Raw genomic sequence first — 13,869 nt, forward strand, 5'->3', positions numbered from 1 at the left:
GGAAGTTCTAGCCAGCTGTCCATGGCACAAAATTAACACTGCATCTGACCCCAGAACTGATCCAGGAATGAAGCTGAAAATGGGAGTATGGTGTAGAGAGGTGAGCTGGAGAAAGGGACACCTGGGTCTAGACAAAGGTAAAGAGACAAATGGCAGATGAGCAAATAGTGGTATTTTGAGGTAAGTCAAGCCATATTGGTTAGAATCTTGAACCCTCAGGGGTTTGTCCCATTTATTTTGTACATTGTATTCTGCCTTTATTTATCTTTGACTTGTGTTAAGTTTTCTTATATTTATATCCCCTAGCTTTGTAAATTCATATATATATATGAAATATTTAAGGTTTAGTTAAATGGAAGCAGATTCAAAATAGATTCCTGTATATACACTTTATTACTACAGAGTAAGCACAGGCCACAGAAAAAGCAGATCATTTTGGTTCACAACACATTTTTTAAACTTAAATTACAAGAAAGAAGAAAACTATTGGTGATGCATGGAAGGCATGATGACTTTGGTCAACTAGTTTAAGTTTGGTCCTAACCCCTCTCCTAATAATGACAGCAGAATTGGATGAGATTAGTAGGTCTGTGAAATTGCAAAGATGAGGGTCATTGAGCCAATTTCTATTATTTGAGGTTTTACAGCAGGAGCAAGGCTGGTGAAATAAAATGTGGTCCTCATTTAGCCACAAACAGGCTCCTAGGTGATCGAGCACCTTAAACTGCAAGGTCACAGTATTAAGCAGTACTTATCTTCACCGGCAGGCTGGTAAAATGGATGTCTTTGTCAATTTATTTTTATAGTATGCCTTCCTGTCGTTCTTTTGCTTTCAGTGCTTCATGCATGCTGGCAGCTGACAGTCTCCTATTGATGTTCCGGTATCTACATCTGAGAAGATTCCAAAAGGTAGTCCTGAGATCTCGATTGAAGAAGGCATAGATGAGTGGGTTGATGAGAGAATTGGCATAGCCCAACCACAACAGGGTCCGTTCCAACCTCAAAGGCATACAACTATATGCGATGCCACAGATAAAAGGTCGAGCAGTGGAAAGAAGAAAGAAAGGAAGCCAACAAAAAGTGAAAGCACCCACGATGATTCCTAGGGTGCGGGCAGCTTTTTGTTCCCGTTTGAAAATAGAAATATTCCTCCTGTCATGCCGAAGAAGCTTGGACAAGGTGGCACACTCCTCAAGCACTCGGTCCCTGCGAGACAGCCTTCTGTGCTGCCTCGCTCTCACTTCTTTATCCATACTGTATACTTCATGGTCAAACTGCCTGGGGAGGCACATGAACTTGTGCTTCTCTGCGCTAATCTTGGCAGCCTTGTAGATCCGATAATACATGATGAGCATTACAGTCATGGGAATGTAGAAGGCCACTGCGGTAGAGTAGACAGTGTAGCCAAAGTCCTGACTAATGAGGCACACATGCTGTTCTGTGACATTGGTGGCCCAGCCAAAAAGGGGCGGTAGAGTGATAGAAGCTGACAGAAGCCAAACAATGAATACCATCTTTGCCATCAACTTTCCATTCTGTCGTGCTGGATATGTCAAGGGCCGGGTGATTCCCAGGTACCTGCCAAATGAAGGAAAGGTCATTATATAAACTGTTGTCATGCAATAAAAAGTAAAAGCAAACAGGAGACATGACGTGGTCATCTAGGGTCTCCTTAGATTTATACAGTATTTGAATGATATCTAGGGAGGGATAAACCATGTTGTCTACATATGTTTTGAGTTCTGCAAAAGTCTTACCTGTTCACCCCTTTTTAACACTAGAATTACCAGAGCCTACGAAAAAACTCGTAGATCGGTCCCACCTTAAATCACTTCTCACCTCTCCGTCAGCGTCTTTTGTCCTATAAATGTGTGGATAAGCTCAAACAGCCAGCAGCCTGCTATCACATCCCCCTACCACACACAGTTTTCTCAGCTCAAGTCTGTTTACCTGCGTGTCAGCTGCTTAGAGTTTAATAGAGTGAGAAGTCAAGCAAAATGACACCTTTAATAAATACAATATCGTTATTTGGGACACTTGCATTTCATGTGTGTTCCGTGTCTACAACGATCTATGTAAACATATCATTAAGACAGAAACGTTTTTCATATTTTAGTAATAATTGACAAAATGTAGACATGAAGTGTATAATGTGTGAAGCCTGAGTTCCAAATCAATCAATCAATCAACATTTATTTATATAGCACATATTCATACAAAAAAATGTAGCTCAAAGTGCTTTACAAAATGAATAGCAAAATAGAAGACACAATAAAAAATCAACATAAGTCAACATTAATTAACATAGAATAAGAGTAAGGTCCGATGGCCAGGGTGGACAGAAAAAACAAAAATAAACTCCAAAGGCTGGAGAAAAAAATAAAATCTGTAGGGGTTCCAGACCAAGAGACCGCCCAGTCCCCTCTGGGCAATCTACCTAACATTAGTCAAACAGTCCTCTTTGTATTTAGGGTTTTCATGGAAGGACCTGATGATGATGGTCACGTAGACTTCTGGCTTTCAGTCCATCAATGTTGGTGCATCATGATGCTTTGAGTAGGTGGTGGTGGCGCAGGCACAAATATCAAAGAAGCACTTTCACAAAAGGTACAAATATAACAGAACAAGTGCACTTCTATTCAAGAATATAACTACAGAAAAAGAACCCACGTTAGGGTGCGACATTGACAAATATTTGCTATGATTACTTCGGTGGCACAACAATATCAACTGTTGACTGGTAATCAAAACTTCACGGGTTCAATCCCGGACGAGTCTGTTTTGAGAAGTGAGCTGCATGTATTCTTACTATTTTAGAATCAAAACATACATTTGATTCCAGTCTGTAACGGCAAGTGTAATTTATGATACTTGTACAGGTTAGCTTTGTTTTTTTTTTTATTCAGTTTTATTCTCTCAGCCGCATTCACGATCCCAACACCCCTCGCATTTGACACTGCTGTTTTCATATAGACACGCTATAACAGAGGTTAACTCAGATCATGATGATGCTTCTACATCGGAGCAAGAATGCACTTTTGCCATCGCTGTACTTTGTATATGTACATGGGAAGCTCTGCACTCTACTTATGACTTTATGTTGTAGAAAGTAAGTAAATAAATAAAGGTAAAAAGGTAAATTACATGAAAAAGTTTCTGTTTTAATGATGTGTTTATATAGATCGTTGTAGACACGGAACACACATGAAATGCAAGTGTCCTAAATAACGATATTGTATTTATTAAAGGTGTCATTTTGCTTGACTTCTCACTCTATAAAACTCTAAGCAACTGACATGCAGATAAACAGACTTGAGCTGAGAAAACTGTGCGGGGTGAGAGGATGTGATAGCAGGCTGCTTACTGTTTGCTGCTTATCCAAACATTTACAGGACAAAAGATGCTGAAGGAGAGGTAAGAAGCGATTTAAGGTGGGATGGATCTACAAGTTTTTTCGTAGGCTCTGGTAATTCTAGTGTTAAAACACATGGAGAGCCACACTCTGTGTCAGTATCTACTAGGGATGCACTATGATAACAAATTGCAACAGCCTTTTGCCCAGATTTTGACTAAAATCAAACCAGAAAGAAGTTAATAACATATAAAAGTGTCTATCTCGTCATCAACAGGTTGTTGGAGGAGACATTTTTAAAGCAGGGTGCTCTTCCTAAAGCCAACCTTCTTTAGTCAACCTTTTATGACATGCAAGAGGGAAATGTGACCTTTTCTCACATCAGGTCAGAGGTGTTTCAGATAATATAAATACTGATTTTCCCAGGACTGTGGAGAGTGGAGGAGGGTAATTGGGTAACCTAAGTAAATTCAGAAAATGTCTTCTAAAATGACGACATTAGTGATGGTGATGAAATCACATCTGAATAGACTTGGACATTTGAAGCTATATTAGCTTGTTTCATTTAATGAGTTTAGGATTCTGTGTGACCTTAATCTAGATCAGGAGTGGGCAACGTTGGTCCTGGAGGGCCGCAGTGGCTGCACGTTTTTGTTGTAACCCAGTTGCCTAATTAGAAAACCCCTTGCCAATAATTTAATTTCATGGCGTGTTAGTGCTTTAAATCTGCCATGTCAGATTGTTCCTTTATACGGATATCACTCAAATGATTTGAAGTCTAAAACAAATGACTAATTCTCAGTCCTTCACATTTTTGTCTTCACTTTCCTTTCAAGTATTTAATTAAACCAAATAGTGCATGATAAATACAGACAGGTGTAAATGGAAACAAACTAAATGGGGAAATGCTGGTTTCTTTTGTTATTTGTATCTTATTGCTAATAAGGAGCAATTAAATACCAAAAGCTGTTTAATGCTAAAATAAGCAATAATGGTTAAAAATCTTAGCAATCGAGACAATTAAAATGAAGCAGAATTGTTACTTGAGCAATAAGTGCTTCTTATTAAGCAAAAACCTGCAGCCCTCCAGGAATTACTTTGCCAACCCCTGGTCTAGATGCTCTTATGGACACACTGAGAAGTTAGTTGTCCAAGATGGAAAGCGACTGTTATTGCATAGAGATATGTTGCATTAGCCCCACAATGCACAAGTGTTCCAATTCATGTAACTTTCTGCACTGTATCCTGTGGTAAAGCAACCTTTAATGCAATTTTGTGAGGAATGAAATAGATGCATGCAGGATGATTAGTCCTTGTAAAGTTCTAAACATTTCTGTATAAATTCTGGAATTTGTTATTGACATGAAATTTAGTTTAAAAAAAGCATTCAACTGAAGGTGGGAGATTTCTTGTGAAAAGAAAGAGGCAAAGGAAAACATTAATGCTAATTTTAATAATATTTTTGAAAAATGTCTGTCTCCATGTCTCCCAGCATGGTAATTGTATCACAGTATAACACAATTTGTTCTAGCATTAAGTTATACGCATATGATAAATAAAATTTAACATATCTAAAAGATAGATAGATGTGTCCATAATGAACAAATATTGCTGGCAAAGTCTGATAGTATCTTAAATGTAAGTACAGATGTGCATATTTAACTGTTCTTTCTTGACCAATAGTCCATTGTTCATGTTGACCTATGTCCAAATCAGTGGGGTATTTTCTAACCTCCATAGAGGCGTTGTGGTGTCTCATTCACGCAGAAGTCTAGAACTTTCAACAAATTATCTCTAGATGATGCTGCTGCTACTGATAAATACAGTATAGTAAAGAAGTTGAAGCTGATGTTGATAGCTACAGTTGCTGTTTTTTAGATAGCATGATTTATTCATTTTGCTTTTTAAATTTATAGTTATTTATCAATTGCAAATGGTAAAACCAGGAAAACTTAAAGAGATTAACATGGGATTCCATGCATCATGTGGTGGACAGTATCAGAAACATACATTCTAATGTGAGCTATCTCACAGCCTCAGGTCAGGAGCAGTGGTGGGATAGATTCAGTGTGAGCTGATAAAGGTCTGATTGCTCTCTCCCTCTGTAATGACAGGATGCATGGACTTCAGGTGATGGTGTATAGTAGATGTATTATTACAATACTTGCAAATTATTCATTGCTCTTTTGTTGAAGACTGTAAGTGGAAATTACAACTCAGAAAGTGAGGTGCCTTGTGTGATCTCGTAGTAACTCTAGGATCTCTTAAAGTTATTTGTCAGCTTCAAGTTTACTTTGTGGATCATCAATAGAGGGCTCAAGGAACATGAACTCTAGTCCAAACTTCACTTAATGGATGAAAAAACACCAAGTCAAGGAAATGCTCTATCTGGTCATGGAATGAATTAAGCTTATGGCTAAGAGAGAGTCTGAACAGATGAATTTGGATGTTCTTTCAAATCTTTTTGTGAAGTGAAATTCAATTAAATGTGAGTTGTTTCTCTCATCACTAATTAGAACAATCATATTCACTATTCACCCAATTTCTCCAAAATATAATCAAGTCAGATTTTGTAAGTTTCTAAAGTCCTACTGTCTACCACACTACTTAGTAACATGTTCCATACATCTAGTAGAGTGTGAAGAAAAACCTTTTAGTGAAATGTATTTTGAACAAGTTTCCACGTGTGTGCCTCTCATTAAAAAAGAACAACCTGGATTTTTGAACAGTGCTTCAGATATACACAAGACTCTGACAAAAACAAAACAGCCAACAGTATGGCCATATCAGGCTCTCAGGACTGGCCTGGACCATCACCACTCACATAAACAGCAAACATGAGGATGTCAAAATCAGAAAGACTAGACTAAAGGCCTTCACACAGGCAGGATGCACAGAGCTTAAGTTAAGAATGGTAATTATGTTCCCTCATGTATTTCCTTTACTCCTCCCAGCATATACCTGCCATTGCATTAATGTCACAACCACAACAGACACTGACAGGAGGACCTAGAAGCAAATTTCTGGAAAAACAGAGGGGCTATGGAAAGTGCAGAAGCTCATGTTTTCAAACTTGGAAATGTTACTTTCTGATCAGTTTCAATTTCTATGTGCTGACTCAACATAGCCTTTTGATAAGGAAAAATACTTACTAAGTGCATTTTTTCTTTAAATTATTCATTATTTTTTAATTAGTTGATTTTGCTAGCTCTGTTTAAAATTAACAGCGTGTAGCTCCTGCTCATTACACATTTGGAGTGATGAAGAAAGTTCCCCAGAGGCTGGTCTGAACTGAAATGGAGTCATGCTTTAATTTTGATGTTTTTGTTCTGATTCTCAAGTGGGAAAAGTGGTGACAGATAATATTAGAAAGAATTGTTAGGTTCCTTTTAACCTTGCTCATTTTATTAATGTTTGTACTCCATAGTATGCACTGTGAATGCAAGGCCGAAGTGTTTCTTGAATTCCCATGATATATAAAGCTATTGCATGTTATAGAGCTGGTAGCCACAGAGGGCTCTAAATGTTGAAATTATTTGACTGCCAAAGGTAGGAATTCCTTGCTGATCTCTGCATCTACAGTAACTTCAGGCCTAATTTTATTTACATAGCAAAGTGCAGTCTGGTAAAAAAATGTTAGTATATCTGATCATGTTGTATGTTTATGTCCATCATGGTAACTCATTTCAACACGTCATCTTGGTGGGGCATTTGCTTCACCTCACTCCCATTAGAAACCTGGCTGACTGGAGATCAGAACACTGCCATCATTAACAGCATGCCGGTTACTGACATGTCTTTACTGCTTCTGCACTTGCCTTGTTTGAGCAAAATAGTCTAAAAAATGGAATTGTGTAAATATCAATAGAAATATTATAGAATAGTGAGAAATTGTCTGGAAAAGAACATACGATTCTGTAGAATGAAATGGAGCGGAGTAAGACATGTGGGAATACAACTAAAGGGATTGGACAATTAATTAAAGAGCCTGAATTGGCCTATTTCCAGTACAAAAACAATGCGATTACCGTAACGTGACAAAAACAAAATCTGTCCAAAGAATAAGATTGGGCAAGAGGAAGGCTATAGCTTTAGGAATGTAATATTATCTTAGGAGGCATATCAGATGGGTAAATAAAAGGTTGGAGAAAGGGAAAGACAAAATGAGTCAATTTTTGGTTTGGCTGGTGATCAACTTGACAAAGGAGAGTCTTGGTAAAATATCATAAAAAAATATGTTGGAAATGATAATGAAATTGATTAGAGGGAAAATTGAAAGAAGTTCTGTTTAAATCCATACCAGAACAAGAATTTCATCTGGTATAGTGGCTAATCTAGCATACCCTCTCCTACTAGGTTCAACATTGTATACACAGTGGGCTGTTCTTTCCAATATCAGCAGTTACAGCTGGCCTTGAAAAGCATCATGGGGCACTGGGAAAAAAATGTCATGTAAGCTGACCACAAAGCCTATTTTCAGTAAAATTTTTGGTGAACAAGATCACTGGCAAACCCAGAAAATTCACAGTGAAAAAAAACAGATGAATTTCGACGGACAACAATAATCTTCTTTTTAATATGACAATTTTTAACATACTTGTTTTTGTCGAAAATTTAGAAAGGACACGAGCCAAAAAAGAATATGGGGTTATTTTGGTAAGATTTTACAGCTGTTGTATTTCTATTTAAATAACAAAACTCACTGACAAAAACACAATTCCCTGACCGTGCTGCCTTCTTTCTCTCTTCAGCCGGCTGGCTCATTGTCTCTCTCTTTTCCCCAATGCCGCACTCTCTCTCTGCCTCCATTCATTTCTCTTGAATTGTTTTCCTTTCTTCCTCTTTCATTTTTTCCTCTCTTTCTGTGCTAGCCCATACTTCACATGCAGGTGCATTTCTCCCAATTAACTCATCAACTCCCCGCAGTTGTGTGAGCGCCCCCACAGAGACTGACACAGCCAAATGGATTATTTATTAAAAACTGGTCCTTCGTTTGGAGCCGCCGACCCGCATATCACAGAAGGGCCAAGGCAACAGGAAGTTGGGAGTCAGATGGGGTGACAGATGAGCCGAGTGAGGTAAACTCTTGATAAGAACTGTAAAAAATGTAAGGGACCCCTGTTGCTAATTGCTCAGTTCACTGAATTGAGATGGTTATGTTCTTTTTGTAATAAAAGAGTACCATTCTGCCTGTACATCTTGAGGTCTCTGAGTGCCTTCTCCGAGCAGTGTGTTTCTGCCATAACAATGCCAAAGTCAATATTTTAATCCCAAAACACTAATCAACAGAACAGTCAAAGAAACCTTGCTAAATTTTTTAAATAATCATTGTAAATGCTGATAACTGTGCTAGAATGTTTTTAATGTATCCAGAATTTTTAAGAACAAGGAAGTGTGTAACACTGATGTTACACTATTGTGATGTTGACATCACACACAGCAACTTCCAGTTGCCCCAGGCTATCAATCTGCTAATAATGTACCCAAAACATTAAGGCTGCTTATATATAGTTATACAAGAATGGCTGCCAAGTTCACCTGACCACTCTTCAGTGATGGTATACAGTATGTCCACCATATCATTTGAAATATATCACCATGTGTATGATGTCATGATCAAACAACCATCAAATATGAAAACCACTTCTATAATCTTGGCATAAATAGATAGATAGATAGATAGATAGATAGATAGATAGATAGATAGATAGATAGATAGATAGATAGATAGATAGACACTGTACTATCCCAAAGCATTTGTAAGGTTACAGTAGCAGATAAAAAAATCACAAATATGCAAATAATAAGAATTTTAATAATCTTAGGTATGCTAACCAGATACAAATAAACATAACATGAATTATCTGTAAGTAGATTAACAAAGTATAGGTATTTCCTAAGTGTAAAGTGTTATGAATTGTGCACTATGAATATTTCTTTTCTTTCAAAATATTTTCGGAGCAATATTTTACATAGGCGTTTTTGGCTGCTTTTTCTGTAGCACCATTCTGTGTGGTCTCCTCACAGTTATGTTTTCAAACATAATAATTAATTATATGGTGCTGTGACATTATTCTATTTTACAATCAGGCACTGCCACATTATTATTACCATTACCATCACGATGGAAGTTGCATAGTATGATGCCACGCCTTGTGTCATCAGCGCAACCCTTTAAATCCGCCACATAGAGTCTTCCAGTATCTGTGATTTAGATAATAGCTCTAACAAGTGAATGCATGTTTATTTACTTTTCGGTCAGTTTATTTAGTCTGTGGGCATCACCTGCGCTAATGTCATTTCTGCAGCACACTACAGCATAGAAGAATACACTGGTCACTACAGACTGGTAGAAAACTTTGTAAGAATGGTCTGCATACCCCAAACAACCTAAACCTTGACTGGAAATGGAGGCAACACTGACCCGTCCTGCATACAGCCTCTTCATTGGTGCTCCACTCATGCCTGTTAATTATATGCACCCCAAGGGTTTTGTATGTCCTCACCACCATCCACATCTTCATCATCAATGAGAATCAGGGGCAGAGTGGGCTTAACCTGCCTGAAGTCTATGATAATCTCCTTCATCTTACTGATGTTAAGGTGCAGGTGGTTCAATGTGTATCTTTCAACAAAGTCCTCCAGAAGTAACCTGTATTCATTTTCCTGCCCACTTCTGATTAACTCAACTATGGTAGTGTCATTGGAAAATTTCTACAGGTGACCTGATTCAGTATTGTATCTAATGCCTGAGGTGTACAGGATAAACAGGAAGGAAGCAAGTACAGTTTGCTGTGGAAACCCTGTGCTATTCATGACCATGTTAGATACACAGTTCTTAAACTGCACAAACTGTGGTAAAAAGTTAAGTAGTCCATTCTTCAGAAACATATCCTGTACCTGCATTTTTTTTTATCTGACTCCATAGAATACCAAGCTTTCTACAAAGTATGGAATACAGTATATTTTCTCTCACTGTTTTTCATTTTATTTCTGTTGTATTTTACTGTCTATCCAAATGCCTCTCCAAAAATAGTACTGCAGTGAGGATTTACTTTTTTAATGTTTACAATATGTTTAGATGCCACATTGGCTGGACAGGCATTCTGGCCAGAATAGGGGATGGTTCCTTACCCGGATGGGAGGCTCCCGACAGGTATATAGACAGCCGGGGAGGATGGAGGGATCAGACCTGGAAGGAAGAACCAAAAGGGATGGACGAACAGCCCACTTGTAAAGAAAGACGTTGTTGGAGATTTTTAATCCCTCCAGCACGCTAGATGGCAGCAGCTCCGGAGGTCAGTGCACAGTAGGAAACCAGCAGGGCATGACAGGAAATGTAGTGGGACACGCTCCCTATTGTAATGGACTTCCATGTGACCCAGAAGTATTTTCATCAGGTAGTCGCAATAGCATCAGAAGTACTCCCGGGTGAGTCGAAGCTAGGAGGTAGTTAAACAATGCTTGAAAGGAGGAGAGTAGTGCAGTAGGATGGAAGAAAGTATTGTGGAGTGGAAGACCGGTGTTTATGTTTGTGCCACATTTGGAAGTGTCTATACTAATAAAAGGCAAAGCCCTCACTGACTGATTGACTGACTGACTGACTGACTGACTGACTGACTGACTGACTGACTCACTCACTCACTCACTCACTCACTCACTCACTCACTCACTCATCACTAATTCTCCAACTTCCCGTGTAGGTAGAAGGCTGAAATTTGGAAGGCTCATTCCTTACAGCTTACTTACAAAAGTTAAAAAGGTTTCATTTAGAAATTCTACACGTAATGGTCATAACAATCAACAACGTCCGCCATGTTGAACTTTCTTATTTATGGCCCCATCTTCACGAAATTTGGTAGGCGGCTTCCCTGCGCCAACCGAAACCGATGTACGTACTTATTTCGGTGGTATGATGCCACTGTCAGCCGCCATATTGAACTTTCAAAAGTCACTAATTCTCCAACTTCCCTTGTAGGTAGAAGGTTGAAATTTGGCAGGCTCATTCCTTACAGCTTACTTACAAAAGTTAAACAGGTTTCATTTCGAAATTCTACGCGTAACAGTCATAACAGTTGACAAAGTCCGCCATGTTGAACTTTCTTATTTATGGCCCCATCTTCATGAAATTTGGTAGGCGGCTTCCCTGCGCTAACCGAAACCAATGTATGTACTTATTTCGGTGGTATAACGCCACTGTTGGCCACCATATTGAACTTTCCAAAGGTCTTTGTTACTTATGGGCCCATCTTCAAGAAATTTGGTACGCGAGTCCCCAATGCTAACTGAATCCTACTTATGTACATATATACGTCCATAGCCTGCAGCTCAGTCACCGTGTGAGGCGGCGTTGAGTCCCCCATCCCAACACCTCCCACGTTGTTGGCTGCCTGCCTATATAAGGCCGTCCATCACTCCGGTCTCTACATTCCCTTCCTTGCTTCGGCAAGGGATTCACGTCTCCCTGCTGATAACTGCAGCCTTTTTATTTAATCCACGGCTCCTCAGCTGTTTTATTGTTCGTTTATTACGATTATAGTTATTGTGTAGGTATTTTAGACTTACTTTACATTGTTCAGGTACCCATTTCCTTTATTGTTCCAACCGTACCCCCATTAACATGTCTATCGAGGTGATCACCATCGATCAAAGAACTGTCACTTACCGAGTGGTTTCCTTGCCCGGAGATGGGACCTACCTTTTCCATTCTCTTTGTTACATATTGCACGGCCATATCAGGCTAACTCTTGATATCTGGAGGAACATTGTATCTTATGTATTGAATGACTGGGACAGGTTCAAGGTGTGGACTGATGACGGTGCAGGAGATAACTATACTACACAGGAGCACTATAAGAGTGAAATGCTTAAGCCGTTCACCTATGGTTCTGCATGTGAGTTTTTGGCTGCCGCTGAATTGTTCGATTGTTGCTTTCAAGTGTACCGAAATGGCCAAATATTTTACACCTTTGGAGAACCGCCAATGCTTCTTAAACATCTTAGATTCACAGGTGACGATTTGAGTAGTGAACATTTTGATGTTTATGAATGTTTAAACTCTCAAAAGCTGGATGCAAAGTTATCGATGAAACCGGTTGTATGCTTACAACGCTTGACAGATGCCGAATGTCACTTCAACACAACAAGTCCTACAAATACTGTCGTAATTGAAATAAACCATGAAACTCAAACCGATTATGACAGCAGCAGTCTAAACTGTGAGATTTGAGACAAGATTACTTTTCACATGGCCAACTGTACGTTGCATGCTCAAGAGTAATCTTAGCACACAGCTTGGTCATATTACAACCGGAGGGCCGAACTGACAATGTGGTGTACAAAGAGATCCTTAACAAATAGTTATTGGTATATTTTCCCTCAATTTAAAAAGGTTTAATTTTCTTCTTAATAAAAATTTTAAGGCAGTACTTCGCTGCGACGCGCGGGTATTTTGCTAGTAAATATATATACAAAGTATATATATATGACAGCAACACTCATAACAGTGACCAAACAATTACATTGACAATCATGTTACGTTATTTTCAAAATGTTTCCTTTTCTTTTTCATTACTTTAACACACTACTTCTCCGCTGCGAAGCGCGGGTATTTATGCTAGTTTATAATAAAAACCTTCCATTATTTGAACTAGGGACTATACAAGTGTGTTCTTATTGGGTTTTGGGGTTTGCTGATGCCCTGGATTTATCACATATGGAAAAAGCAATACTTTCAACTTAAAATCTTCTTGCTTCTGTGCAATTTTGATGTGTTCGTTTTTTGTTCTACCAGCTTTAGCATGGACTTGTCAATGATAATGCTTACACGTCACATTACACTGGGTGATCGCAAAAACACAGGCTGTCTAATAATTTTCAGTTTTATCAGAATTATCTGTGGAAATCAGCTAGTAGCTAAATGGGCAATTAAACTCTAAAACACAACATGAAGGATGCCCCACTGGCATTGGACTAAATTAAACCATGTGTTTATAAAGATTTGTTTACTTTTTGCCATATGTTTCCTTTGCATATTGAAAGAGTTGTCTGGAAGGGGAATATACTGTAAGTAGTCAGCCATACATCATCCCCCCTGAATTGTACTCACCTCCATTGCAAAGGGGCACACCTCCATATTTTTTAATTAATTTTATAAGACTACTTTACAAAAAGTATGGTGTACAATAACTGAGCATACAATTGGCAATACCATATTTCTAATTGTATTGTCATTCAAAAAACATCTAAAGTGTTAATAGGGGCCCAGTATGTTTGCTCAAGGAAAATATTAATAAATTGTTCCTAAATTCTATAGAATCTTTAGGTGTTTCTTTGGATGGAAGAATTAGACTATTTTTTCTAATTTTACGTGTTTTCCCTGCTGTTTTATACCAGTTTGATTGAGATTTTTCCATTTACGCAAGATAAGATATAGTGCCTATATAAAGTATTCATCTCCTTGGAAGTTTTCACATTTTATTGTTATAAAAAAAAATGAATTTTTTTACATTGATCAT

At 38.3% G+C, this 13,869-nt stretch overlaps 1 protein-coding gene across 1 annotated transcript in view; it reads right to left on the reverse strand.

Moving 5' to 3' along the window:
* Positions 1 to 425: 425 nt before the first annotated feature.
* The window catches only part of LOC120528657 (5-hydroxytryptamine receptor 7-like), an 87,353-nt gene continuing 73,909 nt past the window's right edge, over positions 426 to 13,869 (reverse strand). The window contains exon 2 of the mRNA XM_039752818.1: positions 426 to 1,578. Within this exon, the coding sequence (XP_039608752.1) occupies positions 801 to 1,578 (778 nt within the window). The 3' untranslated portion in view covers positions 426 to 800. The remainder of the gene's footprint in view (positions 1,579 to 13,869) is intronic.

Source organism: Polypterus senegalus, chromosome 4 (assembly GCF_016835505.1).
Source record: "Polypterus senegalus isolate Bchr_013 chromosome 4, ASM1683550v1, whole genome shotgun sequence".
Taxonomy (NCBI): Eukaryota; Metazoa; Chordata; class Cladistia; order Polypteriformes; family Polypteridae; genus Polypterus; species Polypterus senegalus.